The following is a 27,522-nucleotide window of genomic DNA, read 5'->3' as shown; positions in this document are numbered from 1 at the left end:
GAGACAATTCTTTTATTGAACAGACAGAAGCAACATGAGGAATTCACTGAATTTTCCCCATAAACAACTGAAAAAGGGCTTCACAATGTTTGGTTGTATTTGTGACGTACCAGCAGTAGTTCTCTACTCTCTCTAACCAGTCCATGGCCAATGTATATTATCAGAGTTCCAGAAAGAAACTGAAATGACTTTCTCTTCCAAAACCAGAAGCAGTTTTAGGAGCTGAAAATGTAAAACAACTGAGGCATATAGACAAGATCTAGCCCACGATCATGATGCTATATCGGAAACCTTTAGCATACCACACCTTGTATATGAAGTGCCCATTTACATTAATGGGTGAAAAGGTCTGTGCTAAATCCTCATAATGAATTCAGAGTATTTTTTATAAATACACATGGCCAAAGAAACTAAACAAATATGAAGAATCCACTGTAAAGTCTTTCAGTTTTGATAATGTGCTAGAGCAACACACATAAATTTCCTACATTAATTCTGTATCACTCTTCAACCACTTCATTCCACTCAAAACCACAAATACATCAAATGTATCTGCAGCACATCAGCACAGAAATTTCCATGACAGAAAGGTTACCCCCTCTGTGCTCATAGAGCACAGGTCTGTTCCATCAATTTTCCACTAGAACAGTGCTCCTTTGGTACTGTATGCCAGCAGTAGAGGGCTCGAATGTATGCCGTAATCACACAGGCCCAGGCCGTGGAAATAGAACAGGCTTCCTGACTGCACTATCAAGCAAAACCTGGACAGAGGAGCGAAATGAACTAATATTTAACAATCATGAAACTTTTTAAAGGAATGAACAAAAGGAAGCAGTTTGAAAAAAGATTTTGGCTGAAGACATCCATCAAACAATAGAGGAAAATATGCTAGAGGGGGAAATAAATGACACCAAGCCACAGAAATAAAGCTGACATAGTAAAAATAGACGAGAGCAAGAAACTAATTAATTTGGAAGAACTTCATATACACAAAGAAATGGTCATCAGTGGAAAAATATAAAGAAGCACTCAAACTGTAAATATTAATGAACTTTAGCAATAATAAAAGCAGAATTTCCAGGTAAGACAAAATTTAAGAAATTATACACCTTCATTGCAATATAAATACCATGAGAAGTTTGAACTAGCTAAAATAAATAAAGGATCTTCTATTAAAAGCCTTCTTTTCCCATTAAATTCTTACCTCAAGATGTGAAAACCTGTATTTTGTAGTTTATGATCTCCTTTACCTCACTGTGTATGAGATTTCACCCGACGATTGCTGTACTGAAGCCAGTAACTTATATACATGCCAGAGCATGTGAATTTGTCAGACTTTTATCATCCATTCCACCTTACTCTTCAAGAAACCTTTAGAAGCTTGTGTTTTCTCCTTGTGAGATACCACTGAATCTACTTTGAGTTAAACAGGAAGTCCTTTACATGTCTCACTGTTTCCAGTCTGAATACTTTTTGCAGCTTTCCATTCTCACCAATATGTCACCCTCTCTTCTAAGACATGGCTGTGGACCTACCACATCTCAAACACAAATTTTGCGGAAACAATTGACGCTGTCCTGTCCATTACCCTGTTCACCAGAAAACCAGCAGATCACAGAATCTGAGAGACACCAAGTCACTGAAACTAATCTGAAGAGGAAGGAGAAAAAGGGCTAAGAGTAGAAGCGGTAAGTGTAAAGGAAGGAGTAGGTAATAGAGCACATGAAAAATGCCACACACAGGCTTCAGACACATTGGGGGTTTTTTAATATCAGAAAATAAGGTAACTTAAGAGGTCTGTGGTCAACAGAACTGCACATGGTATTTCAATAGTTAGTATTGATGCTATTTAAAAATAAAAATCTCTCTATTCATTCTCACAATTTCCTGTTATATATTTAAGGATCATGTAAGGATCATTTTTACTGTTACCACAGCACTGCCCTGAGAGTTCATATTGACTTACTTGTCCATTATAATCCCTAGCCTCTTTTTAGAGTGACATAAGCATTCTTAAAAACTCAAAAATCTTGCTTGTGTTCCTGGTTCTAGCTGTATGACTGCAAGTGTCTGTACTAAAACACATTTCCGAGTGAACACAAGTTACTAAACAATCTAGATTACTCTGCAGAACTACGTTGACATCAGTGTTACTTGCTATTCATCAGTCTTTGCATCAGTCACACTTGTTTTTTTCAGTGATCTTTGATTACACTCCTTTGACAAAACTGTTTGAAAACACAAACATTTAGTGTTACAGCCATGCAGTTATTTTTATGCCAATCGTGTAATCTTGTCAAAGCATAAAGTCGGCTTTCTTTACAATAGCTGTTTTCCCTAGAACTACATTGATTTGCATTAATTACATTCTTATCCTTTAATTGTTTTTTGCTTTAATCAGCTTAGTCATGTATGAGTTTTCTATCAGATGACAGTCTAACCTGGTCATAGTCACTTCACCTTTTTAAACATTGACACGACATGGGCATAAATACGGCCTTCAGAAATCTCCCCATGAAAAGCTGCAGTTAATATCAGCAAATCAAAGACCTAACCAGCAAACCCTTAAGTATGCAAGTTAATTCCATACAGATAGACTAGTAACGGACATGACATCAATATCCATATAAAATTTCCCCAATTCCGTTCAAATTTAAAATAGGAGTAGTCCACATAAATGCAGTGAAACTTGATACTTAAATTCAAATTCTGGTATTTCTTTCCAGTATACAATTGGTTTTGGTTTTTTGCCCCCATGTTATGATACAGAAGACCCACATAAAGGTCAGGGACAACTAGCTTCTGTCTAGAGGGACTAAGGAAGTTAAGTGTCTGCAAAAGACAAGCACATTAAGAATCAGAATTTGTATTTAGTCTTCCAGTAATACTTATATTAGTTGATACATAAAGATAGATATGTCAAAAGTAATATATTAAAGCTGAACTTTCACAAAGCCCATAGAAGCAGTATTCTCAAACCAGAACACATGTACTAGCAAGAAATTAATACAAACCACTTCAAAGTGATGCATGGACACTGTGTGACTGCATGTTGAAGACTACTTCCTGTCCCTCTGGTTAAAAAATAATGTAGTGGATTTTTTGGAAGTTGACAGGAAGGTTGACAAAGATGATGAGAAGTAAAAAGCTGCTTCCTAATTATATTAGGATTCCCCTTCTTGACAAAAATGCCCAACAAAGAATATAAAGTATATACACTTCTACGTAAAGAAAGTAAATAGGAAATTTTTTTCACTATTGTATTTGAGAGAATAAGGCAACATCAAATGATCAGAGATTACAAAACAGCAGGTTTTATAAAACAAAATAATCATAAGGTATAACTTACCATTTTGATTTTTGAAACTTTAGTATTCTTTAAATTGACTGGTTTAATGCACAGCATCCTATTAAAACTTTCAAACAATATTTATAATAGTCAACTAGGTAAGAGCTGGACATTCAGGCTATGCCCAAATTTTGGTTTTGACTCACACTGCTTCAAAAATATATTCAAAAGTATTTGTCCTATTAGAGCCTCTTATAAATGGTGTATTAATCTTCCTAGTACCACAACAATGGTGATCACATCTTTGCTTCTCAAACCGATAACATCAGTCTCTTCTGAATTTGCTCCACAGATTTCTCTTTACAAGCATTTTTTTTCTTATCTTTAAAGTTCTTCAGGAGTCTTGTCTGTTTCTGTTACTTTCTGCCTCTTCAATCCACTGTTTCATCAGTTCACTAGTAGGCATTCTGTAACTATCCACTTGTCTCTCTCTGCTATAAATATCTTTGACTCTGTCCTGTTATATGAAATAGTAGACTACTTCATTGTAGCCTACTTCTCTCTAACACTCCAAGTACCTCTTTTCATCTCAGAGCGTAAAACACAGGAACTGCATCTTAAGTGCCAACTAGTACGACATATTTAATCACAACTAGGGGGTCCAGATAGAGGCTATCACATTAAAAATGAGTATTAAATAGTTAAAATTACACAGGCCAGGCATTCTTTCCTCAAAACAAACCACGTGTTTTTAGACTAAAAGCTTTCTGAGCTAAATCCTTTCTTCTTAGGGTATATAATTTCAAAGAAACAGCCAGTGACTTATTTCCAGTCTAAACTACTGTGCCACAGTAGTGAAAGGATGCTGCAGCAGGAAGTAATTTGATCCTAAAATCCTGATCAGTTTAACGTGCAATGCAACTAAACAAAAGCTTGCATTGTTGGAGAAAAAAACAAAACCCAAAAAACCAGCATGGATTAAAGCAGGTACAGAGCTGTTTAATCTGTTTTAGAACTCTATCCAGAGCAAATTCCTCAAGCTTTATTGACGAGAAGCTGTGTTGACTTTTTTTCACTTTTTTCCCCAAAACCTTCCTAACATTGTAACCACCAACAAATAAACAATATTCCAAGCAATCATTAGCCTTGGGATCATCTCAGTTTACAGGATTCTGAGCACATTTTCAAGAAGTTTTACATGAAGCAGTCGAAACAGCTGCAAGTTCACCAGACGCGTGCCCTGAGCCAGTCTTTAAATAAATATGGCCCAGATGTAAATAAATACAGCCCAAAAAAGCTGAGTATATTATCCTAGCAGAGACATGGCTCCTGGTCAGAAACTAGCTTATACCCACCTGAAACCAGGTGGAGTGAACGGTAATACAGACATGTTCTGAATAACACATCTCTCACGTGTCAGTTATCACAAAAACCTCCTCTGTACAAACCATGGTTTCTGCAGGTTATACAAAAACAGAAAATTTGGGCAAAATCACAAACCAGCCATGCCTTTGTATAAGCCAATACAAACTGCTGAAGTTCAGAATTGAGCTGTTTATTTTTTAGATCAAAATCAACTTCCGCAGGCTCTTGTAATCTGTATAGCAACAATAAAACAACACGCAGAAGAGAGGCTTAACTGGTTAAATATAGCTAGAACAGAATCAGGCTAGCCGAAGCTAAAAATAGCCTGCTACCGCACCCAGCTAGCGCGGACCCAGATGCAGGTGCTGTCCGGCCTGAGGGTGTGGGGGTGGGGAGCGCCTCCCGCCCCGTCAGTCGGGGCCGGCAGTGCCACCCCAGGCGTTCCCCTCCGCCGCACTGCCCCGCCAGCTGTCGCCTTTCACTGACGCCCGCGTCTTGGGAGACCGCGTTTCCTAGGAGCGAGCGAGCGCCCAGGGCTGAGAGAGTCCATATTGCTTCCCACACCGCTTCTGGCCTGCTGGGCTGATCTCCCATCTGTAAAACCAGAAATCGTGATTTTTATCTCGATTTAAAAGCAGAGAGTAATCTGCGGGCAAAACGCGCTAAGAGCTCCCTATCAGCATTAAACTCGCAAAAGAGGTTTTGCAGCCCCAGAGTGGAGGAGCTTAGGGATTAACGCGCATGCAGAGCCGCCACTGTTCCACCGCCGGCCAGCTCCGCACGCCGCTCCTGACGCCGGAGGGCCGCAACACGCCCCCCCGCGCCCGGCTGCGCTCACAGGGAACGGCCCCCCCCGCGCTGCCCTTGCCGCCTTCCCCTCAGCCCCGCCGGGCGCCGTGCCCTCAGGCACCCCCCGCCCCGGGGGAGACGCCGGCCGCGGCGGCTGCGGGTCGCCAGCCGGCCCCCCCCGCACCGGCGGCGCGGGGAAGAGTCTCGAACTCGCCGCCCCAGGCGGTGCCCGGCGCAGCCGCCGGTAACGGCCGGCGCGGGGTGCGGCTCCCGCGCGGGGCGGGGGCGGCCCCGGCCCGGCCCCTGAAGGCGATCCCCGCGCGTCCCGCTCTGCCCGCGCCGCGCCCCCCCCCCGGCTCCGCCGCCGCCCGCTCCATTCACTAACCGGTTCTCGCCGGCTGCCTCCGCCTCTCGGCTCCCCCCGCCCCCGCCCAGCCCGCCGGCGCCACGCCCCCCCGGCGGCCTCGCTCCCGCCCCGGGCGCGCTGCCGGCGCCGCTAATTGGGCGGGCGCGACGCTCGTCGCTGACGTGCCCGAGCGAGGGGTGGGTCCTGGGGCGCTTGTGCGGGAGGCGGCGCCGAGTGTCCCTCCTGGTGCAGCCGCGTCCGCCCCGCGCCAGCCCGCAGAGCCGCCCGCTGCTGCAGCTGTATGGTCCATCCCCGCTCCGCCGCCGAACCCCCTCCGGCAGCTCCGCGGCCTCCAGCGCCTCCGCCTCCTCCCGGTTCTGCTCCTCCTGCCCCCGGCGGTGGCGCCCGCACCCCGGCTGTATGATCAGGCTACAGTCTTCAATGAGTAACCATATTCCTGTGAGTGCCGCCCGCGCCCCCCGCCCCGGCTGCCTCCCCCGGCCCTCGCGCTGCCGGGCGTGCGCCCCGCCGGCTGCCGCCGGTGCACGGCTCCCGCGCCCCGGCTCCCTCCCCTCGCCCCCACCCCCCTTCCCCCCACCCTGGTCTCCTCCATGTTGTCTCTTTGTTCCGCCGCCCCGGCCACGCCGGCCCCGGGCGGCCTCTCGCAGCGCCGGGATGCGGCTCCTTTCGGGCGGGCCGCAGCAGAGCCGAGCCAGCCCGGCTGCGGCATGGTTCGGCCTTCCCCCCGCCCCCGGCGCCCCTCTCCTCCCGCTCCCGCCTGCCGGTGCCCCTCGCCCCTCCTCTGCCGGCAGAGGAGGACGGGGCGACCCCTCCGCGGCTCTCGAGCCGCCCGGCCCGGGCACAAAGCCGCTTTGTGAGCCCGGCTGCCGCCGGCCCCGCCCGCCGCCCCGGCCCGGCCTCTCCCCGCCGCGGTCTGTCTGGCGGCGGCTGCCGGGCTGGGGCGGGCGGCCGCTGGGAGGGGCAGCGGCCCTGCAGCCGGGGCTCCCGCGCCCCTGGGCCGTGCCCGGCCGGCGGCGCGGAGGCGGCGGGGCCCGGGAGCCCTCTGCCGGGGGGAGGCCGGGGCCGGGCGGCGGCTCCGGGGCACAAGATGGCTCCGCGTCGGGAGCCTGGTGGAAGCGTGATGCGAACCCGTGACCGCCGCCGCTGGGGCGACGGCCCGGCCCGCGGGGCGGTGTCACGGCCCGGGGCAGCGTCTCCTCGCCGGGGAGAGACACGCAGACCGGGCGCCCGGCGGCTGGCGCGGCGCTGGGGGCGGCCGCCGCAGCCCGGGGCAAGCCGGGGCTTGCCCGTGGGCGCCCGCCAGCCGGCCAGGTGGTGCAGCGGGGAGCGCGGGGGCTGCGGGCCGGGCCGGGCGGCGGCGCTGGCGGCTGCGCCTGGATGGCGGCTGTGCCTGGCTGGCGCGGCCGGCGCTCGCCCCCCGCCGCGGCCCCACGTGCGCGGCCGCTGCCGGGGCGAGGGCGTCCGGGCGGCCGCTTTGTCTCCGGCGTGCTCGGACGGGGGGTCAGACCCGGCTGCGAGCGAGGACGTGAATCCCTTCCGAGATGAGCTTAATGTAACAGAGGTGGGGGGTGCCCGAACTCGCGTGTGCAGCCGGCCTTGTTCTGGCGGGGGTTTTAGATAGCTCCTCGGCCGGAGGAGGAGTCCGCAGGGAAGTCATTTAAGTGCACGTTGAAGTGGATGTTTCTGTAACAGTCTGTCGTTGACCCCCAGAAGCTCACGAATGCGGTCAGATACCTTAATTTTGACCGAACCTGCTTTTAAGACCTTGCCATCAGGCTTTTCAAGGAAGGCATTTCCTTTTGGAGGTGGGTCACAGTTTGGCATCACAAGTTTTTACTTTCCTCATATGCTTGCTTTTTGGGGGAGAGTGGTTGGTTGTGGTTTTTTTTTTTTTTTTTTTTTTTTTACTCCCCTACTAATACCAGTGTCTGTGCTGCCTAACACCCCTGACCACGGATCACGGTGTCTACTTAAACACACAAACGATGCAAGGCTTGCTGGTGGTAGTATGCCCTCCAAAAGTAGGGAAGCGAAAAAGACAAAGCATTATCAAAATCAAGTAATCTGTGGTAATAGAAGTAGGGTTAGTGGTGGTTATGTGTAGGTCTTGGTTGCTGTCTGGTAGTCAGCTGCACACATCGCTGATATTGCGAGCTGACAAACGCACGGTCTCTGTGGCATGAGGGTCCCGTGATCCTGGTGTTTCTAATTGCTGCTGGAGACAACTTTCCAATATGTCTACCTGCATCTGCGGAGTCTTTCCAAAGCCGTGACTCAGAAGTATGAACCCTGTCTCCTTGTAATCTCATAAAACTGTCAAATCAAAAACCATGAAGATGTCACTTAAATGTCAGCTCTTATTATTCCGTTGATGGAACAGCAAAGGGTTTTGAAATTGTCTTATAGGAACAGAATCGTTTCAGGGGGAGAACGTGGAAGAAGCAATACAGAAATTGCATAGCTATGGGAGGAAATGTGAGTGAGAAAGCAAAATGAGTGACAGATATAGCAGGAGCCAAGGGAGAAGGATGTCATTGTCTTACTGAAACTAAATGTGTCAGTAAGGCAGGAAATAAATAGAATTTAGCCTTATCTAATAACTTCTATCTTGTGAAACCTTCCTGTTCTAACAGAATACATGCCACGTAAGAATGCTGGATCTGTCCCAGTGTGTAGGCTGACTGTAGGTGATCACTTCTTAAACATTAACCAGAACACCCACATCAGGGTATTACTGAATTCTAAACTAGTAGGAGATTGTCACCTTATTTAAAAAATTAAAACTTGCTATATCAGATTTACGTACAAGAGGTACTCTGTGTTAAACGTAAGTCCCTAAGTCCTTACAGCTTTCTTCAGATGCAGCTTCTTGTTTGGCACTCATACCATTATTAGACTCAATAAAATAGAGGAATAACTGTCTTTGCATGTATATGCTAAATTTCTCATGTTATTGTTTAAAACATAAGGGAATAATTTTTGAGTGGAATTAAATGTTTTATGTAGTTTGCTATTGAAGTGACAGTGTTAAGTCACTTTCAGACTCTGTGCTTTCAGAAACTCATGAGGATGCATTAGCCAAGGGGATGGAATGGTTTCTGTGATTTTTTTTTCCCTGATATCTGTTAAGGCTTCTTTGTATGTTTTTTTCATGGTCCAAGCAGAACTAGGAACAGAGTCACATGGCTTCAGTTTCATCATGTCTGGAAGTTGCGTTGACTTGTTACACAAAAAGTTTTGAGATATTTTTTTTTTTCTTCCTCCTAAACTCCATACTTGAACCACAAAGAAACATCCTTCCTTCACAGAGTATGTTGTAACAAATTTCTGGTAAACCTTTGGAATCTCCAGTCTGTGATAGATGAATGTGTTTTCTTAGGCCATGGGTCAATTTCTCTGGTCCAAAATGGGTAGCGTTATCACTGTGGATCTTAATACAGGCATTCGTGTGCCCAGTGGATAGGAGGTGCATCTTGTCAACAATACCTGATGAAGGTGTGCCTCTGCCTTGCAGAATGGCTCTGCAGTTTGTACCCCTTACCCTCCCACTCCTCTTTGTCTGCCATAGCAGTTGCTGCTTAGGCCTTGAGCAGTAAGAGAAAGTCAAGGGTATTTGTCCCTCCCTCCTTCAATAACTTTTTGTTGGGTAGTGGGTTAGAACAAGGAACTTACTTGCAGGTATTCTCAAATTGTAATGAAATGTACTTAATTTTAGTTTTCTGGTTCTGATCCTGTGCTTTCAGTAGGTGAGTGTGTGGCAGGTCTTGACTTCAGAGAATGTGATACCACATAATTGATTCTGGCTATAAATGTTTCTGGTCTATGACCAGGTGGATTCAGCAACTGTGAACCACCTTGCACATTTTCTGAAGGTAGAGTGAAGTGTCATGTAACTGTGTAAGCAAGAGCTTTTGTTTGCATGCTTCTCAAGATGCTTCTGAGATGTGAACAAGGATGTCAGCAGCCTGGGATAACCTTACACTTCTCTTCTTTTCACATATATTGGTAACAATCCAATAGATTAGTTTCATAAGCAGTTTTTGCCAGACACGAGTGATTGTTTCAAACCGAGAATTAACATACATGTGAATCTGCTTGTCAGTGGAGACAGATACTTTATCTTCCTGTCCCAAAGAAGGCCATGAATTAAAGCTTTTCTCTTCAAGATGTGTTTCACTTGCTTGAATAAATTCTCTAACTTCCCCTAGCATGAATGATAGTAGATGGTACAATCATAATTAACATGACTTTATCCCATATTGGACAGGATACCAGGTGGTCCTGGCATACTAATTTTAGTTTTGTTTTCCAAGTTTATTTTGATGGATCTAACAGTCTAAATGTTGTTTGGCTTTTGGTTGCTGATAGAAACAACTGCTTTTGTTTCTAAAACCCTTCCATGTTAATTTTCCTCAAGGAAAGCTCACATGTAAATTGAAAAGAATATGCTGGATTACCCAACTTGATGGTACAAAGAATGAGTTAGTGTCATTCTGTTAAAAAAACTTACGCATACAATACTATGCATTTGAGTTTCACTTAGCCTTATGCTTTCATACACTGTCTTGACTTTGTTGATAGCTTACCTACAAAGTTAACTGTCTGAGACAATATAGTAATTTTCAAGGTGTATTTCCAAGCCTCTCAAAAGTTGTTCATGTTGTTTGAGTTCCTTCTAAGCCCAAGGTGGTTTTAATTACAACAACGCTATTTTTATAGCTGATTTATCTTCCAGGTCTTTTTGCTGAAGTTGGGTGAAGCCTTGTACTCTGGCTTAATGACATAGCACAAACAGCATGCCAATGCACTTGTCTTTAATTTGCATTTGACTCCGGGAACAGAACTGAACTGGTTGCAAAGCTGTCTTAGGATAGTACAGTGTGTTGCTGCCTTAAGGAGTTGGTCTGCATGTGGAGCTTTCTGGTTAGCAATGGTGTGAAGTGATGGCATTCACATCAAAGGAAAATGTGAGCTTTGCTCCTTTATAATGTGGCAGCAGTAGTTGCCAAGGCAAACAGTGAGACTCAAATACATGCTTGGTTAGGTCCTTAGTTGTGTGAATTAGTAAGGTGCTGATGTGTCTAATTGCTAACTGTTAAGTCAGTATTAACAACGTGAATTCATTTGTAGGGGTTAATTACACAGAACTCAAAGTTAACATTGCATAATGTACTTGCTTCAACTTTTATGTAAGAATTTGAACTGTGCACCCAGTTTCTAGATGTGATTTAACAATCTGCATTAAAAATTTATTACTTGGCTAATGCTTTGCTGCCTACCCTCCTCCTTGCCCTCGTGATGAGTTTGTCTGATATCATACTGAGTACTCCTAGTTTGTACTAAGGGCAACCTACCTACCAGGCTGCTCACTTCTTGCTTCCTACCTGCCCCCAGCGTGGGGTCATGTTAACTGTTTCAATTACTCTAAATGATTTCTCCCCCAAAATCTCCATCTCCAATCCATGTTGTGGATTGAAAGGTCTTCTCTTTAGTGACCCCATTCTGTCTTCTCAAGCTCACTTGCATGCTTTTCAGTCTCTGACAGCCTCCACTCCCTCTTCCTCTACTAGTGGAAAGGACTGGCTGTGATTCCTTAGCAGTCTTAAGAGGAGATAAACAGGAGATATACCAGTGCATGTGAAGTGGCACAAGACCTTGTGCAGCTGTATCTGCTTAAAGTTGTCCTGTCCCTTTTTGCTGTTCTGCTTCTTAAACTAATGAAAAGTGACTTTAAGCTATCTTTAGTTCTTTTTTTCAATTGCTATTTTAGGTGTTCCTAGGTCTGGTCCTAGGAGTCCTTTTAATGCACACCTACCTTCTTTTGCTAGGGCGTGGCTGCTGTGTAAGTTGACAACTCTTTGAGTTCTTCCGAGTCTGAATTCTCCTAGTTCCTGTTACTATGTTGGCCTTTGACTTCAGAGGATCCTTCTTACTCCTTTCTCATGCCTATTATATTTAGTTCTCGCTGTCCCTCAGGTTATCACAAATAAAAACTGAAATAGTTTTTCTGCAAATAACTGGCGAACTTAATCCTACAGTCCTTACAGAAGTGGTGATAGTAGTGTCTCTGGAGTGGCAGCAAAGTGCATGTGAAATTATCCTATTAAGTTTCTTTCTGCTAACTTCTCTCGTATCTGTTAGCTGTTTTAGGGGGTTGTTTTTCGCAAGCCATGCCTGTGATTAAGGTGCATCCTTAAAACTTCTTACCAGGAAGCTGCCTGAAAACATGAAAAGAATGCCTGGAGGTGTTTGGTCTGCTTCCTCTAAAGGACCTCTGCAACATTGTGTGGTGCAGCTTTACCCATCTGCTACAGTCCAGTCTCATAATGATTTCTATCTTCTATGTTGCCACTACTCTGTAACTGAACTTCCTCTTCTCTGGATTTAGGAATGAAGCAAAGCCACGTCTACAACAAAACATTCTTGCAATTTTTAAAATTGTAGTTCATGTTAAGAACTCCTGAACTGCTGAGATACATAGATGACCTTTAAAGGTTCCTTCCAACCCAAACTATTCTGTGATTCTATACTACTTTGAAAACTCAACAATTATTAGTCTATTGATCTGTGTGGCATCTGCCTAATAATGGTACTTGTTAGACAGTCTTATGGTATATGGTTTAGTGCCTGCAGTGGAGTCTTGATCTGACTCCAAATCCTAGATGGCAGTTAGTGACCATGACTTATTTGCACATAGCTTTTTCTTCCTGCCCTTTGGTAAAGTGTATCAAGACACTGGCTATTATCAGGACTTACTGTACAGTTGTCTTTAGGACCTGATCTTTTGAATTTGCCTTCTCATGTTTGGAAAGCTTTTCAGCACAGGCTGCTTCTTTCATGGTCCTTTGAATGGGAAGGTTTGAGTGTAGGGCACTAAAATACTCTCTCATGTACACTTGGCCTGTTTATATATGTGGATGGATGCATGGAGCTGGTTAGTAGTTTAAAAAAAATCTGAACATTGCTACAATGAAGTTACATCTTCTATGTGCTAGAAACTAGATTTATGAAGGTGAAGAACTGATATTACTGTGTCCCAGCCGCGGGGGGGGGAAGCAAGTTTGTGATAGCAATTCTGTTACACTGCATGCTCAGCTAATCTATTTCCAAAGTGTCTTGGGCAGTATTTTATTTGGGTTAGAAATACATGGATTCCTTCCAATGTTTGGAGTTGACTGGCCAAGATAAGTAATTTTTTCTCCTAAATAGTTGAGGGATCAATGATGTTTCTCTCTAGTACCTAAGTATATTTAGTGGGCATTTGGTTCAGCTTGTATGTATCTTTTGGGAAACAAAGCTTCTTTTCCCTTCTGTTCCCTAGGTAGGTATTGTCAGCAGCACTGGTACTGTGGCTGTGTACAAAACTCCTCTGTTGTAAGGTTGCACAGTGCATAAAAGCATATATTCGTGGTTCATTTGCATAGCAACATCTGCAAATGAATATGTAACTCAAGCAGTTCATCAGCTATCTACTTTCTGGTTGTGGGTCTTGCACTAATTTTTACAAGTAAACTTCACCATAGCAAAATAGCACACCACTGTTCAATAAACTTGCCTGTGTGTCTTTAACTAGATTATTGCCACAGTCTTGGTATGTTAGTGGAGTCATGGTATAAAAAGGCACTTAAAGGCAGATGAAGGTTGCTGTGTGTCTTCAGCCTTCAGTATGTGAAATGTTCCTTAGAAATCTGTATGCTTTGAAAGTCTCAAAATATGTTCAAAAGCCTGCATTGTTTTCTTAGGCCACCGAGACTTTGCATTTGCTTTCAAGGTCTTGTATTTGAGGCAGATGGATTTAGATACATTTTTTTGTACTGGCTGTTCTGTATGTCAATTAATGATGCTTACGTGCAAAGTAAGTCTTTAGTCTTTAAGACGAGTGATTATGCATCTATGTAGAGACTGGTAGTTTTGTTTAAACACAAGAAATTGTCTGATGCTCAGCTTGAATATATAAGGAATCTCATCCTTGCCTTCATGGGATGACTAAAGGTCAGTGTAACTTTAGGTGTTGTGATGTCTCTCAATTCAGAATGGAAAATACAGTTTTGTGGGTATCCCAGAAAAGCTTCCCTTTATATAAATACTAGGGTTCTTAAAACCTAGTCTCTTGTTCCTATGTTTAGCACATTTGTATTGGTATTTTAATACATTTCAGGTTTTGGTGTTGAAACAACTCTATATGGAAACTCTGTATTAAGTAAATATATTTATTTTCAAGATATCCTTATTAAGAAAGGTAACAGGATTCTTATGCAAACTTATTTCTTGGATTAAAAAAATACACCTTGTGAAACTGCTTAGTTCCTCTGTTTTTATTTTTTAATTCTATAATGCTTGGTGTCTTCAAAATAACATGGCTTCACCTGTGCTCATTATGCTTTCTCTTTTTGTCCCCTTTCTTTACAGCAGTTCTGTGGTGTTCTTGGTCACACATTTATGGAGTTTCTGAAGGGCAGTGGAGACTACTGCCAGGCACAGCACGACCTCTATGCAGACAAGTGAACTGTAGAAATTCATTACTACTCCACCAAGAAGCCCCCCTAAGAGTGGTTGACCAGGATAAGAAGTATTGAATTGAAATTGGCAGAGCATTTAACAACAGAATTCAGACCTGGATGGGGTAAACCTCAGTGCACTGCCTTTCTTTTGCCTCAGTATTACTGGATTGAAGAATTGCTGCTTCTTGTTAGGAGGTTCATTTCATTTCCCATTGTTCCCAACTTCATACTTCCAAGCACTGAGAATTTCACGTGGAGTATAGTGAAGTAGACTTCAGTTTCTCTACATCACTTCTATATTAGAATTTTTTTTGAATCCTTTCATAATCTTGTTGCATGTTTAACTAAATCAATATGGCCCGAATGAACCGCCCAGCTCCTGTGGAAATCACCTACAAGAACATGAGATTCCTAATCACACACAATCCAACCAATGCAACCTTAAACAAATTTATAGAGGTAAGGCCAGGACAGAATTCTTACTGATGTTTCTTTTTAATGCCTGAACAGCATGCTATATTAACAGTTCCCTTCTATACTAGTTGGTAACAGCTGTGGAAGCCATATGAAGAGATACTAAGACTGTTTGTATATTGACTTTTTTCAAATACTGATGCCATGCTTCAAAGCTCTAAGGACAAATCTATTCAGATATACTTTGGCCTTCACAAACACATACTTCTGAAAGTGAAGCAAAGAAATAATTATACTGTCTTGTACATTGTACATTAAGTACGTTGTTCAGGTCTGAAAACGGGAATTATCTGGTAGAGTTATGTGTAGAACAATACAAAGATCTGCTAGTGGTAGGAACTCAATTTAGATTAATCTAAATTGGTGTAACACTTCCTTGCATCTATTGCATAGTGAGTAAAAAGAGTAATTTGCTATACCTTGTGGATCAGAACCATAGGAACAAATAACAGGACTGCAATATGCTTTCCCTGCCTATCTCTCTTCAGTGATCCTGGTTCTAGTCTAGCTTAAGAGAATCCTCTGAGTGTCATAGTGTCTACCTGAGTGAAATTTGTGGTGGTAGGTTTGCTCTGCATCCAGAGTTGCTGAAGCTACTTTAAGTGTTTTGGTACTTGCTGAAATTGTTTACTGACTAAAGCTAGGTGACTTGGCATATATTGCTAGTATGTGAATTTATCATCTAAACCTTGCATCTAGCATGTTGGAGCTAGGTTCCTCCAAAGATATCTCCTGATAAGGTCTGAGTTTGTAATGCAGTCCCTCATTAGCAAGATTTTAGGTATATTGCACCTCTGGTTTGCATTGTGTGGTGGGATCATTTACAAGAACATAGTGAGATAACATTTGCTTGCCTTCTTACTCTCACAACTAGATAAAGTATGCTTAGGCTATGCTTAAATCATCAGTATGACAGTTACAGTGTGAATGATGGGTTGTTGCAGAGAGAATGAAGAGTGATTGCTTTTTTTTCTTAATGAGGGTAATAGCAAGATGGTAAGTTAAATTTTGTTATTCTCTAGTTATGATGACTCAGGAACTGTTATCATTTATTGTCCTGTGCTCATAATTCTTAACAATAAGATATCTTGCAAACCTGTTGTGTTAATCAGAGGGAGAGAAGGGGAAGGTCTGAACCTCACCCAGAATGCTTTTAGTGAAGTATGTGGCTTTGTAAACCAGGAATTTTCCTGTTCCTTTAAAAGGAATGATATTTTGGAGGTTGACTACTTATTTCATCAATATTTATCTGGATCTGATCTTAAAAGAAAGAAAGCCTGATCCAACATAACAAAACTTAAGATTAAGTTTGCAGAAGAGCTTAAAGGTGTCTGGCATTAGCACACAGGCTTTCAGTTATTTCAGCTTCGTGTTCTTCACAGTGTGGCAAGCATTTGCATGAGTTTACTTACTGAAAATTTTGGATTGAGTTAATTAGCTAACCTATTGAGAAAGTTAAATAGTAAGTGAAGTCAGTTTACTCTTAAAGCAGCTGTTTTCTTCAATTCCTAGGAACTTAAGAAATATGGTGTTACCACAGTGGTAAGAGTGTGTGAAGCTACTTACGACACTGCTCCGGTGGAAAAAGAAGGCATTCAGGTTTTGGTAAGTAGTGTAGAAGCAGAGTTTAAAACCCTTGCCCCCCACCCCCCAATAAAAAGTTCTTTTGATGCCATCTTATTAGCTCCAAGTGTATTCCAATAGCTGATGGAGGCAAAAACTGTACAGACATCCTCTCTTGTCAGGAAAAAAAGTCTTGTTTTGAGCAAAATCATTTGCTTACTGAAAACTGACTGAAAGGAATATATTCCTAATATTGCTATAGTTATACTATTAGAAAAACATAAGCTTGGGTGGTTCCATTAGCTGTCAGCTCTTTTTTCCATTGTGTCCCCTCCTTTTTTGTTGAGCTTGTTTGCTCAGCATACAAGCATAAAGAGTTCTATCTTTACTTATGTATGTCATGCTGTATTCTAGGATTGGCCCTTTGATGACGGTGCTCCACCATCCAACCAGATTGTTGATGATTGGCTAAACCTCCTTAAAGTTAAATTTCGTGAAGAGCCCGGTTGTTGTATTGCTGTACACTGTGTTGCTGGTCTTGGGAGGTGGGTAAAGTTTTAAAGATCTGTTGAATTGCCATCCCTGATCAGACTTCTTAAGATCTAGTACAAAAGTTTATTTTGAAGCAAATGTAAAATATTCCCATACCGAGTATTGGAATGACCTTATGCTTAACAGTAGTTCAGATGGCAGGAAACTCTTGTAAGTATAGGACTTAAAGGCCTTCTAGTCAACAGGTGATGCTATTATCACAACTTCCACACAAAAACTACTGAATGAAGTAAACAAGTAGATTCTTGTACCAAACTTATTGATGCATGTCTCTGATATTTTTTGTCTTGGGTTGTCTTTTTTTAATGGATTTAGTTTTTAGTGGCTCACATGTAAGTTTCCTCTTCATCCCCATTTCAGCAGCATTGCCAGAGTCCTTGTACCAAGGGTGTTATAACCATGAGCCACGAACAGGTGGAATGTTCTGGCACATCAAGACCAACTTTCATTATTTGAGGGATAGAAAGTGTTCTCCGAAGTCCCAAAGCTCTGTTTCTGTCTCATTTCTGACACTGAGCCTCAAAATTTTTATGTATAATGCTAAATATTCTCCTCTTAGCCCTGTTGCCTCTATGTGCTGCCACTATCTTAAGTGCAATTTCAACAGTTCTGAGAACATAATCGTTTTGCTGCTATTGTTCCAGACTGCCTGGGAACTAGATCTGTTGAAAAACCAGTTGCCATGGATTTCAGTATGTCCAGTATAAAATGGAGGTTTCTGGTTTTGTTGTCCATAAGCCTGGCTTATCCATTGTTTGCATTATGGCTTCACACTTAACAAAGTTGACTATGGTGATGAATGCTACTGAAACAAGTCCTCTTCATCTGCTTACGATGATATCTGTTGTTTTTTCCTCAAAACTGAGGAGTTAAGTTGAAAAGATGACCCTAGCTTTTTATTGTGTATGCTTTTTTAAATCCCTGAACATGCAAAACCACTTATGCTTGCTACTAGATGCAAAAGTCTGTTGCTACTGTGTGGCATAGGGTTTTATCTCGATTTTTTTTCTTGAGCCATAGATTGCTAATGTGTTTGATTTTGATTTGCGTCAAGCTTTCTTAACTGAAAACTGTATTATGTTAGATGAAGAATACTATGGCAAGCAAGGAAATCCTTGGGGGTGTACAGCAGCTTGTGGATTGCATCTGTTCCTCAAACTTGTGACACTAGTTCTAGGAATTGTCAGTTCTTATTGAACCTGACCCTTCTTCTGATTTCTGCCTTGGGGTCCTGACTGCTTCTAAGGATGCTTGTTTGTGGGAATAGAAACCCATATGCAACTCTTCCCCAGAATCAATTGGCTTTGAAACAAGTGGGTAAAGATTACTTGCATTTTATTCCTGCTGTTCTCCTATACCTAAAGTCAGATGAACAAAGCTAAGGAAATTAACAAACCAGAGTTTAATTTAAACCCCTTTCTTAATGAGGATGGGTAGCTCAAAACCAGATGGTATAATGGCTCAGTTAATGTAGAAATGCCTTCTGCCAGTCTTTTTTGCTTCCTCGGGGAAGAAACATCAGATACACAGAAGGACAGAGGAGAGAACTGGGGAAAGTAAACTTTTTTCTAAGTACCCACTGGCAAACGCTAAACTGAATATATTTCTATTTTTACCAGAGCTCCGGTCTTAGTTGCTCTGGCACTGATAGAATGTGGAATGAAATATGAAGATGCAGTGCAGTTCATAAGACAGTAAGTATGAAGCTAACATCTAACTGTTTCCAAGATTTAATGTGTTGATATATCCTTGGGCACTAAAGGAAATTCTGAATGCAGTTCTTGTCTTGTACTCTTTTTTTTTTTTTTTTGTAAGATACTTAGTATATCAGTCTAAAATGCTATGTACCCCTTTGAGAATGTGGTCCAATGAGGTATTTGTGAAAGGAAGCTACCACCCTCTTTCCTGGCACTTAAACTTTAATTATCCTTATTTTGGTTACAGTCTTGACTTAATGGTGGTTTTTTTTTAGTGACCTAAAAATATTTTTCTCTAGTTGGTGATATTATTTCACTGGGCAGTAGATTAATGTTCTGTTTAAAATATTTTTTTCCTCCATCTAGGAAGCGGCGTGGAGCTTTCAACAGCAAGCAGCTTCTGTACTTGGAGAAGTACCGCCCTAAGATGCGTCTGCGCTTTAAAGACTCCAATGGTCACCGAAATAATTGTTGTATTCAGTAAAGCTCAACAGCCTATAGTACTTCTTTGGGAATAAAGGATGGAAACTAGAATTAAGCAGACTGCATGCCAAAGACATCAGTCTGATATTTTTTTAGTAGCAAAGGAAGCTTCCTTATGAGTATTTAATAGGCTAAAAGCTTAGTAGAAATGCAACTTCTATGTTTAGATAAATATCCATCTGTTTGGAGACCCAGTAAATGTTTTTGCTGTACCCTTTCTGAACTGTCTCCTTGTTCATTAATTACCAGTTCAAATATCCTTTAATCATGCCATTGAGTCTTACCCACCTAGTTTCAACTACTAAAAATTGGGGTACTAAAATAAATCAATCTGTAGAGAGATTAGGTGCCAAAATACCCAGCATACCGGCTACATGTCTTTCCTTATAAATGAGCATAGCTCTGATGATGTGAGAACTACCAGCTTATCTGGACCTTACTCTCTTTTTTTCTACAGTCATTTCAATATTGAAGAATATGGCCTCTAAGGTAGTCTTGCCTGCTCACTGTATGTTTTGTCTCCCACAGTCGCACTAGAATTATCAGGATTTGCACAGTCTGTCTTTTTAATACTATGAATTACAGCAACTTTTTACCCCAGTGTCTGTACTTTTCTGTTATCTGAACCTCTCCATTTTACAAATCATTACTCTCTGGTTACTCATGTAGAAAATCTTTTAAATTGTACAGAAGCACACAAGTCTTTAATGTCTCCAGACAAAAAGCCTTACAGTAAAATTAACGTTGGCACTTCGTGTGCAACTTAGCAGAGGGCCTGAAAAGGTTGGGAGGGGCTATTTAATATTTCTAGTAAAATGTTGCCTTTGTCTTGTGCAGGAAGTATAGAATATGCCCTTTACTTCAGTAAATATTTTTTTAAAACGTAGAATGCTTTGTTATTGTAGCTAAAAATTCTTAATCAGAAAATTTCTGAAAAAATCTTGTAGTTTCTTTTACTGTACCTGAAAGTTGTTTACCAACTATTGCTTTGTTGAAAGTGTGATATTTTTTCTTTTGGTTTTCCTCTTTGAGTTTCTGCTATGACTTGGGCAGACCTCTGTAATATTTTGTATGCCTTTCAAGCTGCGTAACTTAATATTTGGATACTTGATAATTTGTTTTATTATGTAATTGATAAAATGGTGATGTGTATTAATGTTAGTTCAACCATATATTTATACTGTCTTGGGAATGTGTGGTTATAGTTCTGTGGGAGAAATAATTTTGCCAGTGTTCACCAGCTTGTAAAATCTAGTGCGAGAGCTTAAACATCTAAATAAATACTGAAATGCACTTACAAAGTTTGCTGAAATGGTCATGACTTTCACTTATTTTTGTGTACTTTGTCAGCAGTCTTGAGGTGCCTAAATTCAGAATCTATCCAGGCATCTGTTTTCTTTTTTTAACTCTGGGCCTGAATGTCCCCTTTGCTGTAATGTTTGCTGTTTGTTTTACTCATAAATAAATGTGGACAAAAATTAATAGTAGAAAGTACGGTGTTCTTTATGTAGCTTACTTGGCACTTCCCCAGTACTAAAATAGGTTACTTGCTTAGTGTTCTTGAAACTGTCTTTGCAGTAAATGCAGAAGAGTATACTCATCTGTAAAACTTTGAGAACACTTGTTTCAGTAGCATTAGAATTTAATTACAAAATAGTATGATAGAATGAATGCTTCATTGTCAAGACTGAAGCTATATCCAAACAGAAGATATCCCAAAAATTATGTGAGCTAAGACCTGTGTGTGTTTGAGTTTCCAGAGTGGTGGCCAAACTTCATGATGAGAACTGGAGTATGCTCTTAGTAGCCAGCTAAGGTGCTGTTTTTACTGGTGATCATAAGCTCAGGCCCATGTGTGCATAAAATTAACCTATGGTTAAACACATTTTGTTTTTCTAAACAGTGAGGTGGGATGCTATGTATGACATCAGAAGTCTCATTGAAGCTTAAGGATTGGTTTCAGAGAGGTTTAACATCTTTATTGATGATTTAGACAAAGGGATCGAGTGCACCCTCAGTAAGTTTGCAGATTACACCAAGTTGGGTTGGAGTGTTGATCTGCTCGAGGGTAGGGAGGCTCTGCAGAGAGACCTGGACAGGCTGGAGCGATGGGCTAAGGCCAACTGTATGAGGTTCAATAAGGCCAAATGCCAGGTGCTGCACTTGGGCCACAACAACCCCCAGCAGTGCTACAAGCTTGGGGAGGAGTGGCTGGAGAGCTGCCAGTCAGAGAGGGACCTGGGGGTGTTGATTGACAGCCGGCTGAACATGAGCCAGCAGTGTGCCCAGGTGGCCAAGAAGGCCAATGGCATCCTGGCTTGTATCAGAAATAGTGTGACCAGCAGGGACAGGGAAGTGATCTTACCCCTGTACTCGGCACTGGTGAGGCCACACCTCGATTACTGTGTTCAGTTTTGGGCCCCTCACTCCAAAAAGGACATTGAATTACTCGAGCGTGTCCAGAGAAGGGCAACGAAGCTGGTGAAGGGTCTGGAGCACATGTCGTACGAGGAACGGCTGAGGGAACTGGGGTTGTTTAGTCTGGAGAAGAGGAGGCTGAGGGGAGACCTCATCGCCCTCTACAACTACCTGAAAGGAGGTGGCATAGAGCTGGGGATGAGTCTCTTTAACTAAGTAGTAAGCGATAGGACAAGATGTAATGGCCTCAAGTTGCACCAGGGAAGGTTTAGACTAGATATTAGGAAGCATTTCTTTACAGAACAGGTTGTTAGGTGTTGGAATGGGCTGCCCAGGGCAGTGGTGGAGTCCCCATCCCTGGAGGTGTTTGAGAGTCGGGTTGACATGGCACTCAGGGATATGGTATAGTTGGGAACTGTCAATGTTAGGTTAATGGTTGGACTGGATGATCTTCAAGGTCTTTTCCAACCTAGATGGTTCTGCGATTCTGAGGTATAGTCTCATAAAGAGCACTTTGAAATTCTGTATGATTTAAAAATGCCTGAAACAATATAGTTTAGCTTAGTCTGTACAGTAGTAAAATAAATTTAACTAGTTCAGCTTTCCTTTGGAAGTTAAACTTGGTTTAAATGGTATTTTGGTTAGAGGAATACATCTTCATTTGGCTTCATTCTTTTGGAATGACATCCATTCATCAATGTTTCTAATATCAAGATGGACTAGACTTTAGGAACAAGTACAAAGACAAAACCTACAAAAATTCTGTAACTTGGCAGTACAGCAGGCTGATGTAAATACTGATTTAACACAAATGAGTACCCAAATAGAGTTAAAAATATTAAGTTGGTCACTCTTCTGTAAAACAACTACCAATAAAGCCTGTGAATTTTTTACTTATTTAAAATTATTAGTGCAATTTCTGTACATCAGATTTTGCTGTGTCTCCACAGGATTTACATGGGTAAGGAGGGCTGTTTTTAGGTTAAGAGCTCTGACTTGTTGGTGATGGGGCTTGGTCCTTTGAACTCTTTAAACTTGAGACTGGGCTTGACTTTAGTTGATTTTAGTAAATGGAGACTTCTGAAGAAGAAAAACTTGCATAATGGGTGTGTGACTGTTTAAAGCAAAGATCAAGACAACTTCTGAACAGTTTCCACATTCAGTCATGATCTGCTAAGGAACAGGAAATGTCTTTTCTTTTGTCTAACAACTTCGGTAGGTTTTAGGGACTAAAATGTTGACCATACTTGTGAAGATAAGAAAGCAGATAGAAGTACATAAAGCAAGTTAAAGTTCTATGTAATTTATATGAACTTACAAATAAAAGGGAAGAAAAGCTTAAATAGAATTACTATATCTTCACTTAAGACTAAAGCCTGGCATGGAAGACAGGCTCTACTGTTACATCTAATTTTAGATGCTTAGAATGACTATGTAACTGTTCTGTCCTTTCTTCAAGAGTTATGTTGTGGCAGTACTTAATTACATGGTAGCACATTCTTGTCATCTACTAGACTTATGTTTTGTGCTGTTGACCTAATGGCTTGGGTAAGTATGGTTTGAAAATGGTGGTAATATTTATAGGATTTCTTAGCATATAGCAGAAGTTAAATATTTATGGAAATAGGGGGAGAGGGAGACCGTGATTCTGCAATTGTTGCAGCACAAACCTGATAGGTTCTCTTGTTCGGTCATGTAATTCCTAAATAATGCTGAGGAAGGGTAGTCAAGATCTTCTGTTACTGGATATCTAAAATCAGGTATAAAGTTAAATGTGACTCTCTTGAATCTGATTCTCAGAAGTGCTGAGCAGTCAGTTTCAGCTGAAGTCTGTAAATACTGTACTTAAATATATTTGAAATTATGTAGTACTACAAAGTTCTGAACAGTCCTGAAGCATTTCAGACTGAGTACTCGAAACTAGTTAATACTTCTGATTGTTAATCATCCTGGTCTTCAGTTCTCTGTGCATAAAATTCCATTCATTCCAGTCCTCACATAAGGAGAGCAATTGTGGAGATAAGCAGTAATTTCTGAAGTAATCGTCAGACCCATCTGTATTATTACAGAAGAAACAGTAGGAAAATATGTAATTCTGTATTGAGTACAAATTTTAGGTTAGACTTAACATCTCTGGCCATAAGAAAAGTAATAAAGCACTGCTCGTTCATGTGAGTATCGTTCATCCTTAAGAGAGACAGGGGAGAAAATCTTGTGTAATTAGGTATTTGTATTTGAGAGGGCCAGACTTAAGGTTTTGTAGATGATCTTCCTAGTATAATTTTTAAGCTTCCAAGTGCAGCATTATTAACACTTTTTTAAATATGCAACATAAATAGTTACTGAGAGGTAGTATTCAAAACAATATTTTAGATTTGTCAGGATTTTACTGCATCATTAAGCAAGTGTCTTCTGTATGGGGGAGGTTGTCAAACTGGAGATTGTAGTAATCTATTTGGAACAACATTATCTTTTTGTATGTATTTGTGTAATCCCACTGTAGTAAAAAGAATAGTTACACTTGCAAGTTGAATTCAAATCTTAAAATCAGGCTGAAATTTTGTGGGTTTTTTTAATAGCTGGGAGGAACTCATCTAAACAAATACAAACTTTTACATAGTGAGTAGAGGCTTCCCTTACACTCAGTGAAAGGGATTTTGCACTTTGCAGGCAACTAATCATATGCTAGGAGAGATACCTAAAATAGGTTAGATGAAGAGCTCTCTGAAGGTGAGAGCATAGTCTGTAAAGGGAGCATGGGACAGTAAATTCACTTTGCAGTGTTGGTATCCACAAGTAGATTAAATAAATCTCATCTAACTTGTCTAAATGAAATAGTTCAAAGGATCAGGTAAAGTACTGCGTATTTCAACATACTATGCTCTTAGTGTGTAATATATATTGACAATTATAACCTGATTTGATTTTTATTGGTAAAAATTTATGCTATAGGTAACCACAGCAAGCCTTATTAGGCATTATTTTCCTCCTGATCATCTGCATGAATGCTGTTAATTTTGATAGATACTGTTCTAATGGGTTCTGTCCTCAATGCATTGATAATTAATTATCTCAATAACAACACAAGTTACTTATCGGTGGAAAACATCTTTGTGAGGTAATAGTGGTTAAATAGTGGTCTGACAAGAAACGATAAGGACAGTGCCAGAAGATCAAGTTTCCTGCTTCAATTTCTGATTCAAATGGGAACTCTTTCAAAGTGTAGCTGAAGAAAACCAGATACCACAGTGTTTAGCTACATGGGAATGCTCAACACAGAAAAACTCAAATAGCGGAAGACATTCAGTCTCAATGCTACATGTAACCTGTATCAGTGTTACAAAATCTAAATTAAGTATATGGAAAGGGTATTTTCTTGTGGACTGGAGTCTTAATTCCACTTTATTGGTAGAGTAACAGCACTAGCAGATCTTTATCCTTCATATAAATTTGCACATGACAATGTCAGCAAATTTCACAGATGCTTGTTCTGAAGAAGACGGAACTTGAATTACATTTGCGCTTTGGAGGAGAAATAATTGAAGACAATAAACTCTTCTTCTGAATCCATAGGACCATAATTATGATACTGATCTGAACAGGACAGTGCTGCTTCAGCATTGTCACACAATTCATTGGCTTGTACTAATAGGAAGCTACACATTCCTTAGTTTGCCTTCTTCAATTCCCCAAATCTGTGCATCATAAGGTAGGGCATGGAAACCCTGAACTTACCTTTACCATTTCAATTCAACTCTACAACTTTCAATTCATCCTAATAAAAGCACATAAAGACAATGGGGGCATAGCAGATCTGCAAAACCGTGAAGGGGTTCCCTTGTACTGCAAGTACAATCATCCCTTTAAGCTTGATACACAAGGTTTTCTACAGTAACACGCCCCTGTCCCAGGGATGGGTGTCCTGGTTTAACCAGGATAGGGTTAAGTTTCCCCAGCAGTGGGGGGGAGCTCTAGCCGGGTTATTCAGATACCATGCGGACGGGACGTCACATCCTGGCAGGTCACATTTCCTGGCGTGGGAGCGCGGTGCACGCGTGGTTTTGTACATCTGCTGCTCTCACTGCTGTATTTGGTAGCTATTTTGCTCTGTTCATTGCTATCACTATTACTGTTATTGTTATTGTTGTTGCTTGTTGTGTTGCTATTGCCCTGTTGTATTAAACCTTTCCTTATTTCAGTCTTGGGGCTTTGTATTTCACTCCCTTTGTGGGGGAGGGGCAGCGGCCACATGGTCTCAGACCCCAGCAGGGGCTAAACCATTACAATGGGCTACCCTGCTCTTCTCTCCACCATTTGGTATGGCAAGATTCTTGCTTCTCCCTTTCTTCTAACAGGGAGTTCCTTGTAGGATGTGATGGAGGATGGGTACCTGGCAGGAGCTACATAGCCCTGATGCTCTCAGGTGCTGCCTCAGGTGCTGCCTCAGGTTTCCTCACATGGAATGATCTCTGCAGCATGTCTTTATCCAGTCAGGATTAATTTGTCTAATGGGTAGACTTTTTTCCTAGGCAGACACTTGGTAGCTGTTTCCCAGTTTAATCAGTTGGACAATTTTATAACATCCAATCACTTTGTGTTGTTAAGGAGGCTATCCTCCTGATGGAGAGCATGCAAACTTCTCCACATTTGTGTTTAATCACAAACCTGGTAACCTTTTTTGCTTCTCCCATTCTCAGGCTTCATTTCGATATCTGATCTCAGTTAGCTCTTTGCTGCATAAGGCTTGTTTTGTACTGTGAGAGTCTTGACCTCCCAAGTTCTTGACTTCCTTATTTTGTTCCTATTTTCCCTGTCCAGAAATTCTTGGTCATTTCTATTTCACTTGTCTACTTGTCCTCAAAATTCCCTTCTGGACTTCCTTAATTAGTACCTAGTTTTCTTCACTACTCTTCAATGGCACTTGGTGTTTGCGTTCCTGTCTCAATCGTCTTTCAGCACCATCAAGTATTTCTGCTACTTTAAACTTGGGTCTCAGCAAGGTCTATTAAACAGCAAGCCCTTCCCCCTTGGAAGTGTAAAGGGAGAAAATTGGGAGGTTCCAAGCCAAGTCCAGGAAGGGAATTAGAGAGAACTATCATATATTCTTGGGCAGTAGGATGTTTTTGAAGGAAATCCCCTAACTGTCCCATTTAGAGACACAATTTAGATTGGACAAAACATTAGGAGGTGATCTAGTCCAACCCCACGCTCAAAGCAGGGCTAACCTCACAATTAGATAAGGTTATTCAGGAGCCTGTCTAGTCAACTTTTGAATATCTCTAAGGATGGAGATAACTCAGGGTCTTCCAGACTTCTGTTCTAGGGTTTGGCTGCCCTCCTAGTGAATATTCTTCCCTTGGTAGCTAGTCAGACTTTTCCTGGATGCAATTTGCCTGTTTCTCCCATTTTTTCACTATGACTTCCAAGAGCGTCTGTCTCTTCCTCTCTACATACTCCTGCTAGGTAGCTGAGACACCAGTAAAATTCCCTCCTCAGCCTCATCTTAAAGGTGAAGAAACACAGATGTCTCAGTATGCCATATGCTCCAAGCCTTTAATCATCTTGGTGACCCTCCACCAGGGTTCTATCCAATTTGTCAATATTTTTCTTGTACTGGGGAGCTTAAAACTGGACACAGTGCTCCAGATGTGGTCTATAATCACTTCCCTTGACCCGCTGCCTACTCTCTTTCTGATGCAATCTTTCTATTCGATTTGCCCACCATGTCCTTTCTGCAGAGCTGCTTTCTTGCCAGTTGACCCCCAGCCTGTACCAGTGCATGGCTTATTACATACCACAGAATCACAGAATCACCTAGGTTGGAAAAGACCTTGAAGATCATCCAGTCCAACCATTAACCTAACATTGACAGTTCCCAACTACACCATATCCCTAAGCGCTATGTCAACCCAACTCTTAAAACACCTCCAGGGATGGGGACTCCACCACTGCCCTGGGCAGCCCATTTCAATGCCTAACAACCCGTTCTGTAAAGAAATACTTCCTAATATCTAGTCTAAACCT

The 27,522-nt window shown here is 41.9% G+C and overlaps 2 protein-coding genes and 1 long non-coding RNA gene across 3 annotated transcripts; 2 read left to right on the top strand and 1 right to left on the bottom strand.

The window, feature by feature from the left end:
• Positions 1-4,823: 4,823 nt before the first annotated feature.
• On the bottom strand, positions 4,824-5,942 carry LOC141921330 (uncharacterized). Its single transcript, XR_012622652.1, has 2 exons — positions 5,829-5,942; positions 4,824-5,248 (listed from the first exon to the last, which is right to left on the bottom strand). It is a non-coding gene; the product is annotated as an uncharacterized LOC141921330 (long non-coding RNA).
• A 122-nt stretch (positions 5,943-6,064) lies between these two features.
• LOC141921329 (uncharacterized) lies at positions 6,065-14,438 on the top strand. The gene is made up of 2 exons (XM_074819839.1): positions 6,065-6,248; positions 14,220-14,438. The coding sequence occupies exons 1-2, from the start codon at positions 6,210-6,212 to the stop codon at positions 14,313-14,315; spliced, it is 135 nt and encodes a 44-aa protein (XP_074675940.1). The 5' UTR covers positions 6,065-6,209; the 3' UTR covers positions 14,316-14,438.
• An 88-nt stretch (positions 14,439-14,526) lies between these two features.
• Positions 14,527-20,381, top strand: PTP4A1 (protein tyrosine phosphatase 4A1). Its single transcript, XM_074819838.1, has 5 exons — positions 14,527-14,770; positions 16,298-16,390; positions 16,763-16,893; positions 18,520-18,594; positions 18,964-20,381. Exons 1-5 carry the CDS (start codon positions 14,666-14,668, stop codon positions 19,079-19,081), a joined length of 522 nt encoding a protein of 173 aa, XP_074675939.1. The 5' UTR covers positions 14,527-14,665; the 3' UTR covers positions 19,082-20,381.
• The last annotated feature ends 7,141 nt before the right edge of the window (positions 20,382-27,522 follow it).

The sequence above is a fragment of the Strix aluco genome, chromosome 3, assembly GCF_031877795.1.
Source record: "Strix aluco isolate bStrAlu1 chromosome 3, bStrAlu1.hap1, whole genome shotgun sequence".
In the NCBI taxonomy this organism is placed as follows: Eukaryota; Metazoa; Chordata; class Aves; order Strigiformes; family Strigidae; genus Strix; species Strix aluco.
The sequence above is the reverse complement of the archived record's forward strand: the minus strand, read 5'-3'. Positions and strand labels throughout refer to the sequence as shown.